Source organism: Pituophis catenifer, unplaced genomic scaffold (assembly GCF_029215685.1).
Source record: "Pituophis catenifer annectens isolate HBS135680 unplaced genomic scaffold, rPitCat1.0.hap2 SCAF_16, whole genome shotgun sequence".
NCBI lineage: Eukaryota > Metazoa > Chordata > Lepidosauria > Squamata > Colubridae > Pituophis > Pituophis catenifer.
In genome coordinates, this window is record NW_027256896.1 from 21,891,721 (window position 1) to 21,913,380 (window position 21,660).

Below are 21,660 nucleotides of genomic sequence, written 5' to 3' on the forward strand. Positions count from 1 at the left end.
CTCCAATGTCCCCCTCTCCACAGCCCTCCAGTGCTCCCCCCCAGTCCAGACTGTATTGTCTCTTGGCAATTCCTTGAGGAGGGGAGTGAGCAGAGGGGGGTCTGGCATTGATCCAGGTGCCTCCCCAGACCTGAATTGTTTGCCCTGAAGAACAGGAGGAGAGGTGGCACAGAAGGGACACACTCTGGGGCAGCCCCAGACTCAGGCACCCTTCCCAGCCAGATGCCCAGCCAAGTTCCTGAGCAGAGATCTGGGGGACAGGCTGAAGGGGGGGGGGGCTGAAGGCAAGGCCACCTGGGTCGAGGAGGAGGGAGCAGCCCAACAGCTTCACTTCCTCTTGGTGAGGGGGGGGTTGTGGGGGGAGCCAAGATTCCACCAGTTTGCCTTGGCAAGAAACATGGAAGGCTGGCCGCCTCCACTCCCAGCCAGGCCAGCTTGGGCTCTGCTGCTTCAGGGTCTTTGTGTGGCTATTCTCTAAGTGGTGAGGGCCACTGTGGGGTGGCACCCAGAGCAGGGCAGAAGATGGCCCCACACGGGGCGTGCAGTTTGCCAACACCCCACCTAACACAGTAGGCCAGAGAAGCTCTTGAACTGGCTGGCGTCTGCCGGCCTCGTGCCTGGAAGAGCACTTTGCACATGTTCAGAGTTGCCCAGGGCTCAGCCAGATGCAGACAAGTCGACAGTTGCTCTCCCGAAAGGGAAGCGAGTTCAGCGACCTCCCACCGCCGTTTGCCCTGGTTACCAGCTCCGGGCCGGACTCGTCCCAGGGGAGGCGCGGGGACGAGAGGCGAAGTGCCTCAAATCAAGGGGGCGAGGAGGCGGAAACGTCCGTGCACGTCGAGCGCCCTTCGTCGTCCTACCGTTCCCTACGGAGCCCCTCCCATCCGCGGACCGAGGAGCTTTCCGGACGGCGGGGGCTCGGGGCACTTACCGACCGGGCTCCCCGAGACGAGGCAGGGCCGGGGTGCTGCTAGCGCGCGACGCGTCGGGGCTGCTGTGGTGCCTGCTCCATCGCCGGCTCCGGGAAGCGGTGGCGCCTGCCTCCCTCCTCCCTCCCTCCCGGCCAGGCTGGCCGCGGCTCTGCTGACTCGGGTTTCAGCGCTCGGAGCCGCGGAGGGGCGGCGGGCGCCGATTGGCTGGGGAGCCCGGGAAGGAGGAGCGGCCAGCGCCGCGCGGACCGCCCCCTGGGCGCCCCTCCCCCGCCCCTCCTGCTGGCCGGTCCTCGCCGGGGCACCGCGGGGGAGGCAGGGAGGGAGTCGGGCTGGCCTCGTTGCACTGCCCGCTCAGCCCTAGTCCGCTGCCTCCACTCTTTCCAGCCTTGGCCTGGCAGGGCGGACCAGCTGGGGCCGCCTGCAGACCGGGAGGAAGGGATTTGTGGCCCCGACCCCCCACAGGCTGGCCGGGCAGGAGAGCCTCGCTGGGTCAGGACGGGCCCGTCTCCTGCACCTGCCGCTCGCATCGCACCGGCCTCGTGCCGGGATCCCCTGGCAGCCCGTCAGACGAGCCGCCTTGGCGAGATCCTCCTGAAAGACCTGCTGGGCCTGTTTGGGGAGCGGGAGGGGCCGGGCTGGGCTTGCCATTTGGAGCGCTTGGGCCCCTTCTCAGGTGGCTGCACCCGCCCCAGAGCGCCCTTTCCCTGCCCACAGCCGGCGCTGCCTCCTCTTGCTGCTGGCCGGCAGGAAAGTTGCCAAGACTGCTGCTCCCCCCACCCCACCCCCCGCCCCCCCAGTGGGGAAGAGTGTCGCTGGCGAGAAGGCAGCAGGGCACCGGCTCTGCGATGCCCTCCGCCTCGCGCTCTCTCCCTGGGCCCTCAACTCCCCAGGAGGGCCCTCCTCCGGGCCCAGCCCACTCGCTGCCCACCCCCAGGGAGGGGGGTGTTTGCAGACCAAGGGGTGGGGAGAGGACTGTCTGCTGGCAGGGCCCCTGAGACCGATGCTGATGTGGGTCTTACCTGTCCCTGAGGGTGACCCAGAAGCTGGCAGTGAGAAGGAAGAGAGAGCGGTCACAGAGAGGGCTCCCTGCAGCTGCCACTGCTGGGTGCAGGGTTAGCTGGCTGCCAATGCAAGGGCACGAAAGGGGCACTTTTCTTCTAGTCCCCCTCGCCCCCTGGGAAGAGGGTGGATCCTTACTCCCACCTGCTTAATGGGAGATGCAGGCTGCAGGCTCTCTGCTGATGCAGGCGGCTGCACGGCTGGGCGGTGAAGGGGTTCCAGCAAGGAGTGGGTCAGCACTCTGCCCAGGCGCATGCAGTGCCGGGAAAGACTGTTCTCAAAGGTGGTTAGAGGGAGGCTGGGAGGGTGTTGGCAGCACAGAGGCCAGGGGGGCACATCCCAAGAGCGGAACAGGCACCCTGGCGAGGGGTTGCTAGAGAGGGAGCAGCAGGTGCTCCTGGCAGGCAGGGAGCATCTGGATCGGGGCTCTGGCTGTGTCTCCAATGGGACTTCTTGTTTTGCAGGCCTCTGATCCCACTCTTTGACCCCAGTTCCGGCCTTCTTGTCCTGGCTGGGAAGGTAAGTGCTGCTGGTCTCGTGGGAATGGAGGGCAGGCAAGAGGGGGCCCTGCAGCAGTGGCTCAGGCAGCCGTTCTCTTCCAGGGAGAGAAGGTGCTTTTCTGTTACGAGGTGCAGCCTGCACAGCCAGCCATGGTGGAAGGTGAGTTCCCACCCCCCAGCTTGCTTGCCCAGGGTCCTTGGTAGTTGTGTGCCCTTCCCCCACTCACCTTGCTCTGCTCAGTTCACAAGTGCTTTCTGGAGACCCGGACTCGAGGGACGGCCCAACTGCCCAGGCTGGCCCTGGATGTCACAGCCTGCGAAGTGATGAAGGTTTTGCAGCTGAGCAACTCCGCCGTTGTGCCCATCAGCTACCTGGTGCCCAGGAAGGTAAACCAGCCAAGTTGCCCGCATGGGAGGAGATGGGGCTTCTTACTCCAGCAGTCCTTATTCACCCCCAACCTTTCTTGCAGTCCACACATGAGTTCCACAAAGACTTATTTCCAGACTGTCCTGGAAACGTCCCGGCAGCATCTGCTCAGTCGTGGTGGGCTGGGGACAACACACAGGTAAGGAGGGCTGAGCTCCCCCCGGTTGATTACCCCCAAGATCTTCAAAGGCACCCCTCCCCAGCCACCCTGGACTCCACAAGGGCTTGGTTCAGTGGCAGCTTCTTGAGCTGACCGCCATCAAAGCAGCAGGCCTGCCCCACAGAAGACTCCTGGCCTCTCCTGTCCATAAGCCTTCTCCAGCCCTGGCCAGCATTGACTCTTGATAGTCCTGCCCCATAGTGGCACCTCCTGGGCCTTGGCTCCTCTGGCAGGGGGTAAACGTTTCCTCTCCTTGCTCCAGGTGGAGATGGTGAGTCTTGATCCTGCCCACAGGCCCAGCTTGGGCTTCCTGTCTGCCTGCCTGCCTTGTCTCGACCAAGACAACCAGCACCCACCCTCCGCCCACATGGAGGCAGGGGATCAGGTCAAGGATCTGGACAACAGTGTGAGTATCCGTGGCTGACAGGGCACCTGGTAGCTTTGCCCACTTCCAGGGTGCACTTGTCCCAGCTTCCTCTGAGCAGGGATGATCTGGGCCTGCCCCCATTCCTCCCATCAGTGTACCCCCCTTCAGCCCACTGGCTGACACACGGCGTTGCTTTTTGCCAGGTGGGCAGCAGCCTGTCATCTCCTGTCTGTTCTCTGGCATCTCCCTCCAGCGTTGCCCCATCTCTCTCTGCCACCAGTGGCTTTTCCTCCAGCCCAAGCCAGCGGTCTCTGCAGAATATTCTGGGTAAGGGTCTGTGGGCAAGGGACACTGGTGGACGTTTCAGCATCCAAGAATACCCGGGCTGCCTTAAAGAGGGCTTAGTTGAGGATGCTGTGGGGCACAAGGAAGATGCATGGGGCAGCCCCCCCTTCCCAGACCCGTTCATCCTGTGCCTTCGTCTCCAGGCCCGAGTTCTGCCTTCCGGCACATCGAAGGGGTCGTCTTGCCTCGCACCACCCACATCACCAACCTGCGTGGCTTGAGCCTCACCACACCAGGGGAGTGTGATGGCTTTTGTGCCAACCGGCATCGTATCGCCATCCCACTGCTTGCCACAGGTGGACAGGTGGCCATTTTGGAGGTGAAACACCATCCCCACCCCCAGGGTCATGTTCAGTGGTCATGGCCGGCCACAGATTGCGGGGGTGGTGGTGGTCTTCCTCTGTCTTGGCAAACGACAAGGAGGAATGGCTGAGAGCATCATCTACATGGCTTCCTTCCCTGTCTCTGAAGCTCTCCCAGCCAGGGCGACTCCCTGACACCCCAGTGCCCACCATCCAGAATGGGGCACCCATCTCGGATCTGTGCTGGGATCCCTTTGATGAGCAACGCCTGGCCATTGGTAAGGGACCAGGGGGTCTTGGAGCGAGCATCTCTCCTGGGGCGGGCCTGTGCACCCCAGCCTTTTGGGCTGGCTGAGCCCTGCCACAGGGCTGTACCCTGCCAAGAGCTCCTCCTTCCTTCCCTCTCTGATGCAGCTGGAGAAGACACCAAGATTCGGCTATGGCGGGTTGAGCCAACCAGACTGCAGAAACAGCTGCTGGAGCCAGAAGTGGTCTTGAGAGGTCAGCCCCCCTCTCCCTCCACGCCCTTCTCTTCGTGGCTGGCCGAGGCAGGATCGGCCCAGGAAGCCTAGCACTGCTCTGAATGCGGCCTCTCTCCTTCTCATGCCAGGCCACACAGAGAAGATCTATTCCATCAAGTTCCACCCTCTGGCCTCCGATGTCTTGGCCTCCTCCTCCTATGACAAGAGTGTCCGGATCTGGGACATGCGCACAGGGAGGCAGGAGCTGGGACTGCTCGGGCACACTGACCAGGTAGGGAGCACAACGGCCTCTCCAAGTTACATCCGGAAATGTCCTACAAATAGCCAGCAATTAAGCTAACCTGACCCCCCCATCACCCCCCAGATACAGCATCCATGATGATGGCGGGGCATGCGGTCCATCATAGATCTTGGGGTGAGGGTTGGACATCCTAACGGTGTGACTCAGCATCCTGGAGCCTCATGCCTCTCTCAGCCAGCCTTGAGGGTTGACCTGTTGTTGCTTTCAGATCTTCAGCCTGGCCTGGAGCCCCAATGGATGCTGCCTGGCAACCGTCAGCAAGGATGGCAAAGTGCGAGTTTACGAGCCTCGGCAGGCTGCCCAGCCTTTGCAGGTCAGAGCCTGGGCAGGCTCTTCTGGAGGGCAAGGCCCACATGTATCTCAGACGAGCCAAGAGGGCAGCTGTAGCACATTCTCTTTCTGAAGCATCTCCCCCCTTGCCCCCTAACAGGATGGTCCAGGGCCTAAGGGGGGTAGAGGTGCCCGTGTCACCTGGGTCTGTGGCGGCAAATACCTGCTGGTCTCCGGCTTTGACAGGTGAGGCCTTCCCCTCTGTTGTCTCCCAATTGCTTGCAAGAGCATGGCCTGTCTTATCTCTTTCTGCCCCTTCCTCTTTCAGTCGCAGTGAACGCCAGCTCTCCTTGCACCAGGCTGAGGCCCTGGCCACCGGACCTCTAGCCACCATTGGCCTGGATGTCTCTCCCTCCACCCTCATCCCTTTCTATGACGTGGACACCAGCGTGGCCTTCTTCACAGGCAAGGTGAGCCAAGAGGGAAGGGAGATCCTGCCACTCAGCGGGCAAGGGCTTTGCGGGCATGTCCAGGGAAGCAAAGCAGGCCATCCGGCGCCAGCCCTGCAATATCCTTGGGTGGGCGGGACACAAAGATGGCTCTTCTTTTGCCTCTAGCCAGGCTGGGTATCTGGTGTATGGAGCCCGGTTTCCCACTCAGAGGGATTCAGCTTCCCCCCACTGCATTTCTCCTGGCTGGGTTGACTCTTCCCATGGGACCGGTTTGGCCAGATGCTCGTGAAAGGCTTGGGCAGGAGTCCCCAGCCCAGGCTGCGCATTCTACCTCTTCTCTCTTCTGGGAGCTTAGGGCGATACCAGGGTCTTTGTCTATGAGGTGGTCCCAGAGGCCCCCTTCTTCCTGGAGTGCAACAGCTTCCTCTCCTGTGACCCCCACAAGGTGAGGCACCTGCTGGGACAGAGGCCCAGAGAAACAGGGCTGGGATGCTAAAAAATCCTTTTAGGCTGGAATCTTTACTGGACTTGGCTTCTTTTGACACTGGAAGGGCCAAAACCTTGTATGAGACTTTTGAAAAGGCTGCAGAGGGCAAAGAATGGAGCAGCTGCCCTCTGGCCTGCCCCACTCCCCAGCACCAACAGCTGGGAGCAGGGGTCCCTGCCAGACTGGAATGGCATCCCAGAGGGGAAGAACTTTGGGGCTGCCCTTCCCTCAATGCCTGTTGACCTACCTGGCCACCTGGAGGCCTCTTCCTCTGCCCCTTTGATCAGCATTAGGCCGTCTGGGGCTGCCCTCTTGTGGCCGTCCAGGGTCAGAGCATCCAAACAGCAGAGAAGACGAGAGCTTTTGCAAAATCTCTGGGGTGCTGGTTGGGGAGTTGTTGTTCCTTGCAGGACAATCGGTAGAAGTCAAGTCTCTGTCTCTCTCCTATGCTGCTCCAGGGCTTTCAGTTCCTGCCCAAGACGGCGTGTGATGTGCGGGAGGTCGAGATTGCCCGGGCATTGCGCCTCCGGCAGACTTCCATTGAGCCGGTGGCCTTCCGGGTTCCCAGGGTCAAGGTAGAACACCAAGCCTTGGCTTTTGGGGCCAGGTGTGTGCATGCGTATGGGTCTGCATTCATGTGTGTGTGTGTGTGTGTATGTCTGTGTGTGGTTGCTCAGACCTTCAGTCCACACTGCTATTGGCCAGCTTCAGTTGAATGAGTCAGTCATTCACAAACTCAGAATGTCTCTCTGTTTCCCATATTATTTATATGTCCATTTATTTGCTCCAACCCCCAAATGGCCAAAAGGCTCATATGGTGAATGTGACCTTCTGTGGTGCTAACCTCAGGGTCTTTTACTTACCTTTAGCCAGACCTGTCCATGAAAGGGCCCACCCCCATCTCCTGCAGCTGCCCAGCAGCTTTCTTCAGGGGAGGGGCCTTCATTGGAGGCCCCAATCTAATACCTCAACCCTCCCCCCCAGTTCAGAGCCTTTCCTGTCAGAGAGGTTCAGCATTGCCCTGCGTCCAGCCTCTCATCAGCCACAGGTCATTTCCTTCCCATAGAAAGAATTCTTCCAGGATGACCTTTTCCCCGCCACGCAGGCGTGGTGGGAACCTGCCCTGCCAGCCACAGCCTGGCTGAAGGGCGCTAACAAGCAGCACCAAACCATCAGCCTGCAACCCAAGGACATGACCTCAGGTAAGGGGGAAGGAAGGGCTGAGCTGGGAGGGCTGAAGGAGTTCAGTGGGCATAAGAATAAGGAGCTTCTGCTGCCTTCTTCCCCCACGCAGTGAGCCAAGTGCCCAAGGAAGCCCCCAGACGAAAATACCTGCCCTCTGTCTACCTGGAAGAGAAGTCCGAGGAGCAGAAGAAAGAGGAAGTGAGCCTTCACTCCCTTTGATCTTCTCACACTGGGGGAAGGGGTGGTTCCTCTGCCTTGGGGTGAAGAAGCCCCCCCCTAACATCCATTCTCTGCAGCTGCTCAGCGCCATGGTGGCTAAGCTTGGAAACCGAGATGACCCCCTCCCACAGGACTCCTTTGAGGGCGTGGATGAAGAGGAGTGGGTAAGAGCAGTGATCGGAGGGTCATACTTGCAGGGTGTGGGGGCAGCCTGGCCACTGCCAGCTTCTATAAGCCCAGAGACATCCGACTCTCTCTCTCTCTCTCTCTCTCTCTCTCTCTCTCTCTCTCTCTCTCTCTCTCTCTCTCTCTCTCTCTCCCTCCCTCCCTCCCTCCCTCCCTCCCTCCCTCCCTCCCTCTCTCTCTCTCACTTTGGAGGGATGAACTTGGTCCCACTACCCACAAGAGAGCTGCCCGTGGCACATGACTTCAAGCAGCTGCCCCGACATTGCTCAACCTTGCCCATCTTTTTTTGCTCCATAGGACTAGTTACAAAGGCTGGAACAGACAGATGCTGCCTCTCTGCCTGCAGCCCCCTCAGAGGAAGGAAGAGTCAGGCTCGGCCTGCAGGCTACTCCTTGCCAGTTGGCTTCTCCCCAACTTGCTGCTTCTGCTCAGGGGCTGCCCTCCTGCTGGGATAGGGACTCAGACCACCTGTTTACAATCATCCGGCGAAGCCCCGCTCTCCAAGGACACCATGGCTTCCCCCCAACACAGGGGCCCTCAGGGTTTGTCCTTGGCAGGAGCCTTTCTGTTGCATCTCAGGCTGTGCAGGGACTCTTCTCAGCTTGCTGCTTTGAAGCTGGTGGGCCAGTTGCCCAGAAGTGTTCCACAGAGGGCAATCTGCAAGCATCCTCGGGGCTCATTCACTGCCCACATGTGCCCAAGTGATTCCAAGCTGGCATCCTGAAGCTGGAGAAGCTTTTGCTTACCAGCCCTCTTCTCAGGAGGAAGCTCCTTTCTCCACCTGATTCCACCTTGCTGGGTGTAGCCGTAACATGAAAACCTCCTTCCTCCCTTTCTGGTGTCTCCTGTGTCTTTATTCTCCTGTGTCTTTATTCTTCCCGAGGAGCACGCTGCTCCGACTTCCTCCTGTGCGGAAGAGGCAGAAGCTCACAGACAGTCCTGCTGTCACTGCTGTTGAAGGACTTGGGGGGGGGGGGGGCTCAGAGTTACACCTGGGCAATCTTGTTGGGCAATCTTCCCTAAATTCAGAGATTTAATTTCCCCAGTTCCGCCGACTGTAAAGGGCCAGTGTCTGAAAGCGGTCCCGATCCCCTGGGTGGGAAGGCAGAGAGGCCCTTTCTTTGGGCACCAGGATGGGTCCTGTGCCGGAGCTCCCCACCCCAGGCTCACGGTCAAGGGAAGCCCCCGGGGCGAGTTGGGCGCAGCTCAGGGCCCCGCCTCCCTGGCAGATGGAGAGCCGGGTCTCTCGGCGGGAAGGGTGGCGAAGTCTCGCAGCAGCTCCCGAGAGCGGCTGGCCCGAAGCTTTCCAGGGTACCTGCAGGGCAGGAGGCGGCATCGCTAAGGGCGAAGTCGCTGGGCTCCGGATCGCCGCGGGGCGGCTCCCACGCAGTACCCGAGGCTGCCGCTGGGTGGCCCTCGTGCGCGCCGCCTCACGGGGCGCTCTGGCCGCTGGGCGCTCCTCCATGGCTGCTTCCGGGCCGAAGGGCTGCTCCTTCCGGCCGCGCTCTCCTGCGGGTGTTCTGAGCTGCGCTCCCGCGGCGGACATGGTGAGGGGTCGCCGGGCGGCGGGGCGGCGGGGCGGGAGGGCGGGGCGGGCGAGCCTGACCGCCGCTGTCTCCGCAGGCCAAGTATCTGGTGCAGATCGTCCTGGTGGGCGCCCAGGTGGTGGGCCGCGCCTTCGCCCGCGCGCTACGGCAGGAGTTCGCAGGTAAGCCGGGCCGGGGGGCGCCGGGCTCTCCGGGGTCTCGGCCGTTGGCGGGACGCTAAGCGGCCTTGTCCCCGAGCAGCCAGCCAAGCGGCCGCCGAGACGCGCGGGCGGACGGGCGCCCAGTCCTGGGCGGCCTCCAGCCTCTCCGGGATCAGCCTGCAGGAGGCTCAGCAGATCCTCAACGTCTCCACGCTCAATCCGGAGGAGATCCAGAAGGTGGGCCGCCTTCCCGGAACCGGAGCGGGTTTGGGCCGGGAGGGCTCTCGGGCAGCGGCTCCTACGCGACGGCGAGGCGGAGAAGCAAAGGGCCAAGCCGCTGATTCTGACCCGGCGTTGTCTGCTTTTCTTCGGTAGAATTACGAGCATTTATTTAAGGTGAACGACAAATCCGTGGGGGGCTCCTTTTACCTGCAGTCCAAGGTGAGTTCAACCGGTTCGTCGCCCGGGCAGGGGGGGAAATGACCCGCCGGCTGCCTGCTGGAGCGCGCTGCTCTTTGCCGACCGCCTGCGCTTTATATCAAAGGCATCTCTCGGTTCCTCCCCGCCCCCTTTTTTCTGGCACAGCATTTTTAAGTCCTCCAGGTTCACACGGATGGGTTGTGTGTGGCATCCATGGAAGGTTGCGGCTGGCATTTTCCGTGCCCCCAGGAGCTGCTAAACTAAGCCTCCTTGATCTGGCCAGGCTTCTCCTGAGGGTTGCTGCCCTCCGGTGGCCACTTGCCACCGGCAAAGCGGGTGGGCTCTCTGCCACACGTACCTCTGAAGTGCCAACCCTCTGCCCTGCAGGTGGTGAGAGCCAAGGAGCGGCTGGACGAAGAGCTGAGGATCCAGCCCCAGAGGGAACAAGACTCGCCACAGAAGCCAGGCACGTAGCACAGCCTCTCTCTTGCACTGGCATCCCCTCTAAATTATAGCTAGCCAATAAATAGCCCTTGTATAGCTGGTCTCGCATTGTCTTCAAAGAAAGGTGGTGCCAGGATGCAGGAGATTCGATTCCCACACCAGCTCAGTTGCTGAGGTTACAAGACAGCAAGGCTGGTTTGCCCTTTTTGTATGCAGCTTCCCTGGCAAAATGGCTTCGCGGTGGCTACCTCAAGCCCAGAAGAAAAAAGGTGCAGAACATCCCTGGTGGCATTTCAATTAAGATCTGGAAAGACTCGCCCCTCAAAGGGGGAAATTATGGTTGACTGTCCAAGCCAGATAGCCAGTGTCCTCCCAGATAGGCCACACGCCTGACCAGCTGCTTGTGAGACCTTGCCATAGCTTAGTCCGATTGCCAAAGGCCAGCTCTGCTGCTGTGGGCTGCTCAGGACACCAAGCCAGAATGTGGATAGCTTGGGTTTTGCTATGGCATCATGGCGAGTACGTGAAGCCATCTTTTCTCTGAACATCTCCCTTCCCATCCCTAGACACATGCACAGAGCAACCGCAGACATCACCAGCACCTAGCAAGGCTGTTTTGTGTACTTTATTGTTCTTGTCATAATCATCCTCTCTTCTGGAGGACCGGTGGGTCAAGTTATAGCTTATCTTTTTCTGTCTTAACTAACATAACAGAGGCAAGAGGAGGGCATCACCCCCAACAAAACCTACAATCAAAAGGCACTTAGAAACAGGAAAACACTGGCAGCCTGTGTGCATCAGTTCTGAGGCCAGTTTGCCTAGTGGGATGCTTTGTGAGTGGGAGCCCCAGAGCAGGCATGCATGTGCTTGGGAGTCCAGCTCCCCGGCCAGGGTGGTTCTGGATCCTTGGCACTATGTGGACCACTGAAGGTCTGCCAGGAATTGCCTGCAGGGACTGCACAAGGATGATATGTAGATGGCAGAGGGATAGTTGCAGGTCCCTGGGGGGGATATATAGGGGGATACCCAGAGATGCCCTTGTCTAGGAAAGGCGGCTGGAAACAGTGACCCACCAATACAAGGAGGGCAGTCGAGAGGTGATCTGGGCTGCTGCAGGCGGAGCCGTGGGGTGCGGTGGGGAAGTGCAGAGCAAATGCTGCTTCTCTGCTGGGCTCCTGAAGCTGGTACAGCTGGTGGCAGGGCCTGCATTTATGGTAGGGGAAATGGGCTGTGTTTTTCCCACCCATCCCTGGGTCTCGGCTATCTCCTGGCCAGGTTTGACAAGTTCATGGCTTCCTGCTGAAAGTGTAGCAGGTCATCTTGGATCTGCATAAAAGGTGCCAGCTTGTCCAGTGCTCTGCTTTCCTAAAAGCAAAGGCGGGAATCCCCACCCTCACCCCCAATAAAAAAAGGGGCTTTTGCAAAGTTTACAGGGCAGAAGCAGCCCAGGACCCAGCACAGACTGAACCTTCATCCAGGGGTGCTTTGCCGTCTTCCCATCCTCACTGCCTCCGTAAGACTGTTGCACAGCTTTAATATAAGGAACTGCTTATGGAGGGAATTGCGCAGTTCAATTCCTCCGTGTCGGGGAACTGTCTCGTCAGCAGCACACGCCATGGTGTGCTTTGTCAGAGAGGTTTGAACCAGGCAGAAGCCCTGGGCTGGAGTGGAGGGAGGCAGCTGATAACAGCTCCTCCAGGATTAGCTTCTGAACAGCAGCCAGAGGGGGGAGGAAAAGGCCTCTGAGCCACAGGGTGGCACTCCTGGGCTCCAGAGAAAAAATGGGGGACGGGACGTGCCCCAAAGGCAGAGAGGAGTGCCAGCAAAGGAGCCAAAAGAAGTGGTGGCAGCTTTGGGCAGAGGATTCTTCACGTGGGCTCCCCCCGTGTTTCTTGAGCTAAAGCAGGGCTGAGAAAAGGGGGGCTGGGTTGAGAAGGTCTCGCTGGGGATTGACCAACCAGCGGTGATTCCTGCATTGGTGCTCCTGGGTTGGCCCTGCCTTGCATTTGGCAGAAGAGGGAGAGGGGAGGGTGGAATTCCTGGCTGCTGCCCTGGGAAGCTTCTTATTGCTTTGCTCACATGCATTGCTTACTCGGATTGAATGCCAGGTCCCCTTCCAGTCGTCCTCCTTGCTCTTCCCTACTTAGCTCACCACAGCTTCCTTCAGCAAAACGGAGCCAGCTGGGATTACCATCCAACCTGGTGGCAGAGTTTCAGCGGTTGCCCCTGAGTTCATGCCAGTGGACAGGTCCAGAACGCCCCCGGGGAGCAGAGAGAGGCTGTCGGTGGTTGTCCGCAGCCTGGCCAGTTTCACTCTCTCACTGGTCTCCTTGCATCGGCTGCTGCCACCAATGTCGCCTTTGAAGGGCCGGGCCCTGTTCTCCTGCCCTCGCTCAACAGCTGCCTTGGCAGAGGTGCCAGCCAGCAACGACACCACTGGCAACCCCAGGCTGCCCACTGAGAAAGGGGAGGCCAGCAGGGGGTTCTTGGCCAAGTTCAAAGGAGCAAGCGTGGGGCTGGGCAGGCCTGCGATGGCGGCCGTGCCCAGCCCACCACAGGCTAAGGTGCTGAGATCCAGAGGGGCCTGGGAGAGAGGGAGGGGCAGGCTGTGGCTGCCAAAGAGGGCCGCCGGGGTAGGCACAATGATCTGTGCCCCGCCAAGGTATGGTCCGTTGGCCATGAGTGGGGGGGCCTTGGTGGGGGGCTGCAGCTTCAGCAGCTCCTGCTGCTCGCGGGTGATGAAGTGCCCATGGGCCTTGATGTGCTTACGGAGGGAGCTGGGGTCTGTATAGCGCTTGTGGCAGCCGGGCATCTTGCAGTGGTAGGGCTTGTCCACGTAGTGGGTGCGGGTGTGCTTGAAGCGGTCGCTGGAGTTGGAGTAGCGCTTGCTGCAGCCTTCGTAGGGGCAGAGGTAGGGCTTCTCCCCTGCAGGGAAGAGAGGGGAGCAGGGCTGCTTCAGGGAGGAGGGCTCTTGCCTCCCTCTCCCACATGGGGTGGGGGGCTTTGGGAGGGCCCTGACCCCCAGGCCATCCATCCCATTGCCCTCTGCAGGACCCATCTGGGGCTGATTGGATCCCGGCACTTGTGGGAGGGCGCATCCAGAGGGTTAGGCCGGTCTGGAGGAAAGCCGTGCTTACTGGGGGGGTGGGGACTGGAACCCAGTCGGACTCACCTGTGTGGGAGCGGTTGTGGATCTTCAGGTTTTCTAGCCTGGAGAAGCTCTTGTTGCAGGTGGGGCAGCGATGGGGCTTCTCGTTGGTGTGTGTGCGGATGTGGATCAGCATCTTGTACCTGCAGAGCAGAAGCCGCTCACAGTGGGGGGGTTGGCTCCTTTCCACTGTCCCAGCACTTCAACAGCTGGGAGTGCCTGCCTCCAAAGACCGAGGCCAGGCTTCCTGCCAGGGCTGTAGTGAGTCAGCTGACAGGCCGGGGGCCAACAAAATGGCCATGTGGAAGTGTGACCAGAGCAGCCTTCCCGACATTTCGTGCCCATTGGAGCATTGGGATGGCTGAGCCGTGGTGCCATCCCAAGGCTGGCTGGCCAAGGCAGGCCCCACACCTTCCCAAAAGCAAGGAAACGATTACCTGGCGTTGAAGCCCCGGCCGTGGCGGGCACAACCCTCCCAGTGGCAACGATAGCCAGCATCCTTCTCTGGCTTCACGTGGAAGTCGTTGACGTGATCCACGAGGTCTTGCAGGAGCTCAAACAGCTGGTTGCACTGTGGGGTGAGGGGAGAGCGAGGCCTGGGGTCACTGGAGAAGAGCACAGACACCCCGGCTTGGCAGAGCCGTTTCTGAAAGGGCCGACTGCTCACCTTGGACCAGTGGCACACCAGCTGCTTCTGCACAGCTGTCTCCAGAGCAAGCCGCTTCTCCTTGGGCGGTGCCAGGAAAGTGGAGGCGGGCAGATGCAGGGACCCTCCTGAGTTCAGAGGCAGGAAGAACTGGAAGGAGCTGCGGAGACTCTCCAGGTAGCGCAGGGACTGCAGGTCCTGGAAGGGCCAGGCAGGGCAGTTGGCTGGCAGCCCATCCCCCCACAGTTAGTGAATGTTTCTGTTCTGCCAAGGGCAGAGGCCCCTTCCCAGGCTACTTGGCAACAGAGCTCTCTCAAGAGCTGGAAAAGCTGCTGGGTGTGGCCAGGGCAGGGGGAGTCCCTCTGCTTGCCCCCCCCTCCCCGTCTTGCTCAGGAGTGTCAGCTGAAGAAAAGGAAGCCATCGCCAGCGGCCATTAGACACAACACCCCCTCGAAAGCCACCAGGGGAGGGGAGGCAGGAACCTCCATGGCCCAGAGCCTGTCAGTGGGGAGGCTGCATAGCCTTGAGGGAACATGCCAGGGAGATTTAGGAAAGCTCTGGCACATATGTGGGCTTTGTGAGTCCCCCTTGGGAGGTGTGGCAGAGTTGGCATGCCCTGCTGTACCCATCCCGACACTTACACGCAAGCTGGCGCAGTTCACCAGCCCCCCGCTGCCCTGCCTGTCTGGGGAGGCAGATGTGTTGCCACTGGGGGGTGGAGAAGGAGACAGGCTCAGGTCAACGGTAGGAGGCGAGGAGAACCGGTGGTCTCTCTTGTCTTGGCATTGGGGGTGCGCCTGGAGGCCTGGGGGGGGGCAGAAGATGGATCAGCAAGTGGTGCACCCCTTTCCCACCGGCAAGGGAGCAGCCCAGCCCCCCCTTCCCTGCCTACTACTCACCCTCTGGAGGGGAGCCAGGGCCCGCTACCAGGTAGCCCTCGTCCTCCGAGATCTGGCTCAGAGCTCGGCCCTTGGTGCTGCCCAGGGCCCAGTTACGCTTCTCTCGCACAGCCGGGAGTTTGGAGACACTCAGCTTGAGGTCCAGGGGCTCGTCCAAGGAATGCATGGGGGGCCAGCAGTGAGGGAGCAGACTGCTCTGGTCAGCTGGGGTGGACTCAGGGGGGTCTTCTGTCACCCTGCATGAGAATTGGAAAGGTAGGGATGCCCCATTTGCTCCTGATATTCCCCAACGGATCCTCTGGGTCTACCTGCCCCAAAGCTGCTTTATGGAGAACCCAGCAGGAGGCTTCCCCCCCGCCAATGCTTATTACTTCTGGGGTGCAGGAGGAGGCTGACTTGGGCAGCTGCCTCCTCTCTGCAGGGAAGGGTCCGAGGGGGCCAGCAGTCAAGCAGGTGGGAAAATCCAGCTGGTTCCTCCTTGCCCTCCTCCTGCTTCACTAATCAATGTCCCCCAAAATATTTGGGGCACAAGGGGGGGGGAGCAGTTGCAAAAGTCAACCTACCCTCCCTCGCATCAGACTTTCATTTTGTGGGTGCCAACACCCCCTCCCCCACAGGAAGACCTTCCAATTACAAACAGCTGCTCCTTGTTCTTGCCTGCAGGCTGTGGAGCTATAAAGGGAGGGGAGAGGGGCGCTTCCTGGGGAAAGGGCAGCAGCAAGGCCTCCCGAACCTCCCCCCCCGCCCCCGGCAGAAAGCAGCCTGGAGGCAGCCGGGCAGAACGCGACACTTTGGGAATTGGGAAGGAGCCCCGAGACTTGCTAAAGTTGCTTTCAAAGGGCCCTGTGAGAAATCGGAGCGCCCACTTCATGGGGAGGGGCGGGCTTCTCGGGGGAGGGGGAGCGTGGCTCTTTGGCATTTGGGCAGAAGGGCAAAAGGCTGCTGGGCTCTCGAGGGCCGTTGTTGCCGCCCGTGCCCAGCCGCCCCTCCCCGTCCGATGCGGCCCCCTCCCCACAGCTCGGTTGGCTGAAGTGGCGCCTGGACTGCTCCGGGGTTCAACACGGCGCATCATCCACGCCCTCCCGGCGAGCCAGGCGGGCCGGCCGGCTGCTGACACGTGTCTCCCCCTTTCTCCCCCTTGCCAGGCCGGCCTTGATGAGCGTGCCAAGGACCGGCGGCCTCCGCACTCCAGAAGCGCCGCTTCTGACACTCTGTCCATGCTCAGAGGGCGCAGCCGTTGCTCGGCTGCCGCCGGCCTGACCCGTGGGTGCTCCTTGGAGGCGGTTCCGCCCGAGGCCCCGGCTGTTGCGTTTCCTCCGGCCGCCCCCCCACCCCCCACCCAGCGCCCCCGGCCGCCAGGAGCGCCCGCCCCGTCTGCCGCATCCTCATCCGAAGGCAGGCCGGGCGCAGGAAGGGGCGGCGGGCGCTTCCCTCCTCCGGCAAAGGCGCCGGGCGGCAGCGAGGGCCGCCCGCCGCGCTCTCCGTGGGCCTGGTATGCGGCGCCCCCCGCCCGGTTCTGGGCGGCACCTGCGAACTCACCCGACCCGGATGGCGCAGGCCGGCTCCTGCTCGCCCTCCCCGCCGGCCTTGGCGCTGGGCCCGGCCGGGCTGCGGCTCAGACATGCTGGAATGCGCAGGCCCCTCCCTGGAAGGGGGGGGAGGCGGGCAGCCAGAGGGAAAAGCACCTCGGCGAGGCCAGCGCCGAGTCTGCAATGCAGAGGCGGGGGAGGGGGAATCACAAAACAGGCATTTGAGAGAGGGGCAAAGATCTTTGCAACCCCCCCACCCCAGCCACACGCTCTGCACTCTGGGCCAGGCTGAGGCCCAATTGGGGGGGGGGCGCTTCTGGCACCGAGCTCCACTCCTCTTCCTGTGACTGGGTGAAGAGGGGAGGGCGGTGAGAAAGGAGGTGCAGCCTGGCTGGGCGCAGAGCAGCTGGAGAGGAGAATGCAGGTGTCAGGCCCCACTGTGGGCCTCTCCTGGAGGAAGCCCTGGCTTAACCCAGCCCCTACCCTGACACAGCGCACCCTGCACCTGGCGCAAAGGGGGCTGGCGGGCCTACCTGCTCTATAGTTCAGCCATCGGGGCCACGAGTGAGTGCGCCCAGAGGAGAGACAAAGGCTGTACACATAAGGACGCCACTGGGAAAGATTACACCGCATCCGGATCAAGATGCAGGCCACAACAGGGCAGGCGTAGTTCAGGGGAGCCCTTGCCCACCTCCCTGGCACTGCTGCTCTGCCTGTTCGGGTACCCACCCTACGCCATTCCCTCTCCCACATGGAGAGCCCCCTTTGCCCAGCCTTTCCCCTATTCCAGGAGGAATGTCCAAGCAGAGTCCAGCCTGCCCCAGAGGCCTCTCGTTCTCTAGTGCCAGGGGCCTCCTGGCAGAAGAGCCTCTGGCCAGCTTCAACCGAGTCCTGGCGGGCACCAGAAGCCAAGCACGTGGACAGGGGCCTTCCGTCCCTCCCTCAGAAGGCCAGGTTCACAGAGCAAGCATTTGGATCAGGGCTCCAGGATGCTTCGGTGGCAACAGCCCAGGACATAGACAGTCTGGGGAGGCACTGTTTCCCAGGGAGTGAGCCTGGAGTGCCAAGGGAGGAGCTGCTGCCCCTGCTGTGCAGAGCAGCTCTCTGCCTCCACAGAGTCTAGCCGTCCCCCGTCTCTCCCCCCCCCCCATATTCCAGTGGCCTCTCGCTGGATTCCTGAGCTGCTCCCAGGAGCTGGGCTGGGTGGGACACTGGATGGGAAGCAGCTCCCCCACCCTGCGAGGCAGCAGTAGCTGCCAAACCAAACTGGCCCCAGAGCAGAACATTCCTGGGAACAAGCCTTCCCAGAATCCAGAGGAAGTCAACCGAGGGAGCCACTTGCAGGAGGGGCCGGCAGGCCTCCCTCCACAGATGTGCAGAGGCACCTAACGTCCCTCCAGTGTCGGCTGACAGAAGAAGAAGGAGCGTCCAAGCCTGGCCTGGCAGGCGAACAGAAGCTGTCCTGCTGGCAAGACCCTCCCCTGCTGTTTTCTTAAGACTTGGACGCTTCAGGGGGAGGCCGGATGGCTGGGCATTCAGGCCAGAGCTGCCCCCACCCACTCCATGCCTGGGCGCAGCTCCCTGCTCCTTCATCCCTGGCAGACCCACCTCACCACTTCCCTCCTGTACTGACTCATATCAACGACAGCCAGGCAAGGACTGGATGTGGTCAGGAAGCGGCCAAGAACACAGAGGCAGCTCTCGGGTGCCCTTCTTCCAGCCGCCAGGTCCTCTCCAGGACTGGCATCCCGGAGGGTTCTTCCAGGCACTCTCATTGTTCAGGACTGCACCACTGGCAGGTGAAGAGCTGTTGCCTGACACAGACCACACCAGCCTGAAGGAGACCACCTATACAGCCACCTCTCTGGTGAGGAAGGCAGTTTAAAATCAGCAGCTGGTGCCTCTGCCTGGCTTCCAGCAGCCAGACCGTCAGCCAGGGTGGGGGAGTCCCCAGCCAAATTCCCCACTTCATCTCTTTGCTGAGGGGCTCCAGGCTCAGAACCATATAGAGAAGCAGCCACACAGTTTAACTGAATCACAAGCCATTAGTCCTCCTCAACTTCAGGTAAAGAGATGGATCTGCCTTTTTCTACTCTCCAACCCCTCAGAATATATGTCAGGGGAGTGGAATGGGACCACCAATAACCTCACAGCTCATTAAACCTTTGGAGTAAATATGTACACCAGGGTGTATTCCTTTTTATTTATTCATGATATTTATCTTATTTTTCCAGCCAGAGTGCAAGGCACCTATAATAAAATACCAGCAACATTACCTGTTACCTGTTCTTCCCCTCCATGAAACAGGACTAAAACAGCACTCATGGTAAAACAAAATCAGCATGAACCCACAGCACTTATTAGTTAAATTAAATATCCAAAGCCCATCTAGCAGGGATGTGGGGAGGGGGGGCACTGGGAGTGTCTGGAGGTCCCTCCAAACGTGCCCCCACCCACTGGCAGGAAGTCAAAGGAGGCTCTGTCCAGCTGGCCCACCTGGGAGTGGCTTTCCTCCCCCTCAGCTCCAGGCGCTCCTTGACTGGGGCTCTGCCTGCTCTGGGCAAAGCGTAATCCTGGCTGTGATCTGGGCACCTTCCAGGCTCCTCCCCATCTGACCAGCACAGCCCCATCTTCTCAGATGTGTAGAGGCCCAAGTTCACCGCACAGAGCTGGCTGAAGCCTGCTCCAGGGTGGAGGGGCTTGGGAGAGCACCATATTTGGGGAAGGCACAGGTGGGATTCGAGGTGACTATGCTGTCAAGAACTCCAGAAAGCAGCTATGGACAGTGCCTGGGGGGGGGGATAGGGATCCATTCAGTTGGCAGTACGCCCTCTGTTCAATGACCAACTCGCCTCCCCCCACTTCCAGCGAGAGCAATTCCTTTCCTACCTATCTCACCTCCAAATGTTCTACAGGCCACAACGTCTGCCCTCACCCCCCTCTGTCCACCCAAGCACAGCCCTGCCTCCTTGGATGCAAGACAACCGATGGCACCCTGAGTGACCACTTCACCTGGGTAGCTGCCAGGCCCCAAGAAATCTGCTGTAATGCAAATTTAGCCAAAAGTGGGGCGGGGCAGGAGAAAAGCGGGAAGGAGACCAGCATGCCCCAGGTCGTTGAGTGAGGGGCAGCCCTGGGAGGACTTTGCTTAGTCTTCCTCCTGCCCCTTCTGGAAATCAGAGGCAGCTGGACACATGGACTTGCAGCCTCTTTGGAAGAGGCAAGAAGGGTGATCCTGCACTGACCAGTGCCCAAGTATGTTCACGGCTAGGCCCTCAAATAGCTTTAGAGAAATGCGGCTGAGAGTCAGATCCTGAGAATCACCCAGAGCTCCCAGACTCAAAAGCAAGGGGGCCCTCCAATGGCAGGAAGATGATCAAGGGCTGGGGAGTCAATCAAGTCCTGAGGGTCTCCAACATGATGAGAAAGGGGGTTTCTCAGAGCCCCTAGGTTGCCCTGCCCATATCTCAGCCAGACTGGCTCCCCTGAGGGCATCCCTGTTTCCCCTCCTGCCACCCAAGTCTCCTGTCCCCCCAAGCTGGCACTCCTGGCTGCAGGGCCCATTCAACCGCAGACAGTGGGCAAGAGGTCAGCCCTGGCTGAGTGGGGAAGGAAAAGGAGGATGGCCAGGCTGAAGGGCTGGTGAGCCACAGGGACAGACGGGGCAGTTTCCCCGCCCCCTCAAAAGCACAGGTCACGGTGCACAGAATTTTCCCCAGAAAGTGGGGGGGGCCAGAAAATGCCAGTGTTATGGAAGACATCCAATCAGGCCGGGAAGGGTGAGGGCTCCGAGGGGGGGGGCGTCATCCCTACAGCCCCCTGCTCAGGTGAAGCTGGGAAGGGCATTGACTGGAAGGGGAAGGGGAGGCAAGGTCAAACCCACCTCCCACTCTGGGGAAATCGCCTGGCCTTCTAGCCAGAGTGCCCCCTGTGTCCAGTGCGGGCAATGGCTGTCCCTGGCGCCTTCCCTTCTGGGCTACAACTCCTCGCCATTCCCAAAGGGTTTTTTTAGGGAGGGAGCAGAATGCAGTGGCCACATCCAGGTTTCCCTGCTCTCTGCTGGGACTCTGCTGCTACGGCAGGCTTGGGTGGCTGTCAGCAGGGAGGTCTTGCAAGGACATTCCTGCTCTTCCTGGCTCCCCAACAAACCACAGATCCACCCGTCTTGTTCAGACCCCCCACTCTGACAGACTGCATCGGGTTGCAGGCCTTGATCCTTCCCGCTGGGCCAGAAGTGCCATACCCCAATGGGTTGTGCCCTGGAAACCCCTTTCAGCTGGAAGATGTGGGGCCGGCTGGAGCAGAGCAGGAAGGGGATCCCCGCTGCCGGTCCCACGGGATCTTCGAAGGGCTACCCCAGGGTGCCCCGGTTCCCGTGCCGGCTGAGGGAGCCCCGGCCCTGCGCTTTGTCCTCCCTTCTTCCCCCTTAGGCTGGCCTGGAAGGGTCATTTCAAGCCCGGCAGGGGGCCGCAGCCCTCCTCTCCTGGTCCGGGTAGCCTCCCCTGCCCTCCCACGAATAGGCCCGGGTTCGAAACCCCCAGACAAGGCACGGGGCGGGGGCGTCGTGCGCTCAACCCGGGCGCTGAGGTTCCCATTGCGGAAAGCAAGCAAGGCAGAGAAGGGACGCCGGGCAGCGGCCGGAGGGATAATGGCTTCCAGCAAAGGGCAGGCATGTTTTGCCGTCGCGACGACTTCCCCCATCTGGGTCCGATCCATTTCCCCCCCCCGGGTCTCCAAAGGCGCCACCTCCCTCCCTGACCGACCGACCGCCTGCGCCCCCGTAGCCTTACCTTGGCGCTGGCCGACAGCGGAAGGGAGGGAGGCGGCTCGGCTCGGCTTTGTGCGCGCCCCCGGTGGCTAGGCGACCGGGCGGAGGGGCTCGGGAGCGGCGCTGGGGCTGCCCTCTTTGAGGGTCCTGACAGGCTTTCACCTGTGGGAGAGAGCTCCGGGGGGCGCCTCGCCGCTCCGCCTCGCCCACCCCCACCGGCACCGATGGGGCGCACGGCCGCAGCGCCACATCTGCGCCTCGGCAGGGAGGGCGGGCGGAGAAGATGCCGCGCGAGGGAGCGAGGGCGGCGGTGGAGGAGGCGAAGGGGAGGGTCTCTCCGGCTCCCCTCCCCCGGCTCTGGGACGCGGGGGGCGACTCCCGTGCGGATGGAGGCGGTGCCTGCTGGAGAGGAGGGGCGGGAGGCGGAGGCCGGGAGGGCAAGGGG

The 21,660-nt window shown here is 61.2% G+C and overlaps 2 protein-coding genes across 6 annotated transcripts in view; one reads left to right on the forward strand and one right to left on the reverse strand.

The window, feature by feature from the left end:
- Positions 1 to 10,321, forward strand: part of LOC139325401 (mitochondrial import inner membrane translocase subunit TIM16-like) — a 28,939-nt gene extending 18,618 nt beyond the window's left edge. For 2 of the 5 annotated variants that reach the window (XM_070955251.1, XM_070955249.1), the window contains 19 exons: positions 2,456 to 2,510; positions 2,594 to 2,651; positions 2,733 to 2,878; positions 2,962 to 3,057; positions 3,341 to 3,484; positions 3,649 to 3,772; positions 3,934 to 4,109; positions 4,262 to 4,370; positions 4,507 to 4,593; positions 4,703 to 4,845; positions 5,084 to 5,188; positions 5,306 to 5,391; positions 5,474 to 5,615; positions 5,953 to 6,042; positions 6,543 to 6,659; positions 7,151 to 7,286; positions 7,379 to 7,467; positions 7,566 to 7,652; positions 7,972 to 8,869. In XM_070955251.1, coding sequence (XP_070811352.1) covers positions 2,456 to 2,510; positions 2,594 to 2,651; positions 2,733 to 2,878; positions 2,962 to 3,057; positions 3,341 to 3,484; positions 3,649 to 3,772; positions 3,934 to 4,109; positions 4,262 to 4,370; positions 4,507 to 4,593; positions 4,703 to 4,845; positions 5,084 to 5,188; positions 5,306 to 5,391; positions 5,474 to 5,615; positions 5,953 to 6,042; positions 6,543 to 6,659; positions 7,151 to 7,286; positions 7,379 to 7,467; positions 7,566 to 7,652; positions 7,972 to 7,977 — 1,996 coding nt within the window. In that variant the 3' untranslated portion in view covers positions 7,978 to 8,869. Of the gene's footprint in view, positions 1 to 2,455; positions 2,511 to 2,593; positions 2,652 to 2,732; positions 2,879 to 2,961; positions 3,058 to 3,340; positions 3,485 to 3,648; positions 3,773 to 3,933; positions 4,110 to 4,261; positions 4,371 to 4,506; positions 4,594 to 4,702; positions 4,846 to 5,083; positions 5,189 to 5,305; positions 5,392 to 5,473; positions 5,616 to 5,952; positions 6,043 to 6,542; positions 6,660 to 7,150; positions 7,287 to 7,378; positions 7,468 to 7,565; positions 7,653 to 7,971; positions 8,870 to 9,091; positions 9,222 to 9,297; positions 9,383 to 9,461; positions 9,599 to 9,736; positions 9,803 to 10,168 lie in introns of those variants that run through there. The other 3 variants (XM_070955253.1, XM_070955250.1, XM_070955252.1) reach the window with 3 other exon arrangements.
- Positions 10,322 to 10,832: 511 nt separating this feature from the next.
- GLIS2 (GLIS family zinc finger 2) lies at positions 10,833 to 21,427 on the reverse strand. Its single transcript, XM_070955155.1, has 7 exons — positions 21,238 to 21,427; positions 14,919 to 15,154; positions 14,661 to 14,824; positions 14,041 to 14,217; positions 13,811 to 13,944; positions 13,398 to 13,516; positions 10,833 to 13,150 (listed from the first exon to the last, which is right to left on the reverse strand). The coding sequence occupies exons 2-7, from the start codon at positions 15,082 to 15,084 to the stop codon at positions 12,369 to 12,371; spliced, it is 1,542 nt and encodes a 513-aa protein (XP_070811256.1). The 5' UTR covers positions 15,085 to 15,154; positions 21,238 to 21,427; the 3' UTR covers positions 10,833 to 12,368.
- Positions 21,428 to 21,660: the final 233 nt, after the last annotated feature.

Bases quoted from the DNA above. Each gene is read 5' to 3' on its own strand.
- GLIS2 (XM_070955155.1), bottom strand. From the start codon at position 15,084: ATGCATTCCTTGGACGAGCCCCTGGACCTCAAGCTGAGTGTCTCCAAA. The intron at 14,825-14,918 runs GTGAGTAGTAGG...GCCCCCCCCCAG, and splicing joins CCCTGGCTCCCCTCCAGAGG to GCCTCCAGGCGCACCCCCAA. The intron at 13,517-13,810 runs GTAATCGTTTCC...TCTGCTCTGCAG, and splicing joins GGCCGGGGCTTCAACGCCAG to GTACAAGATGCTGATCCACA.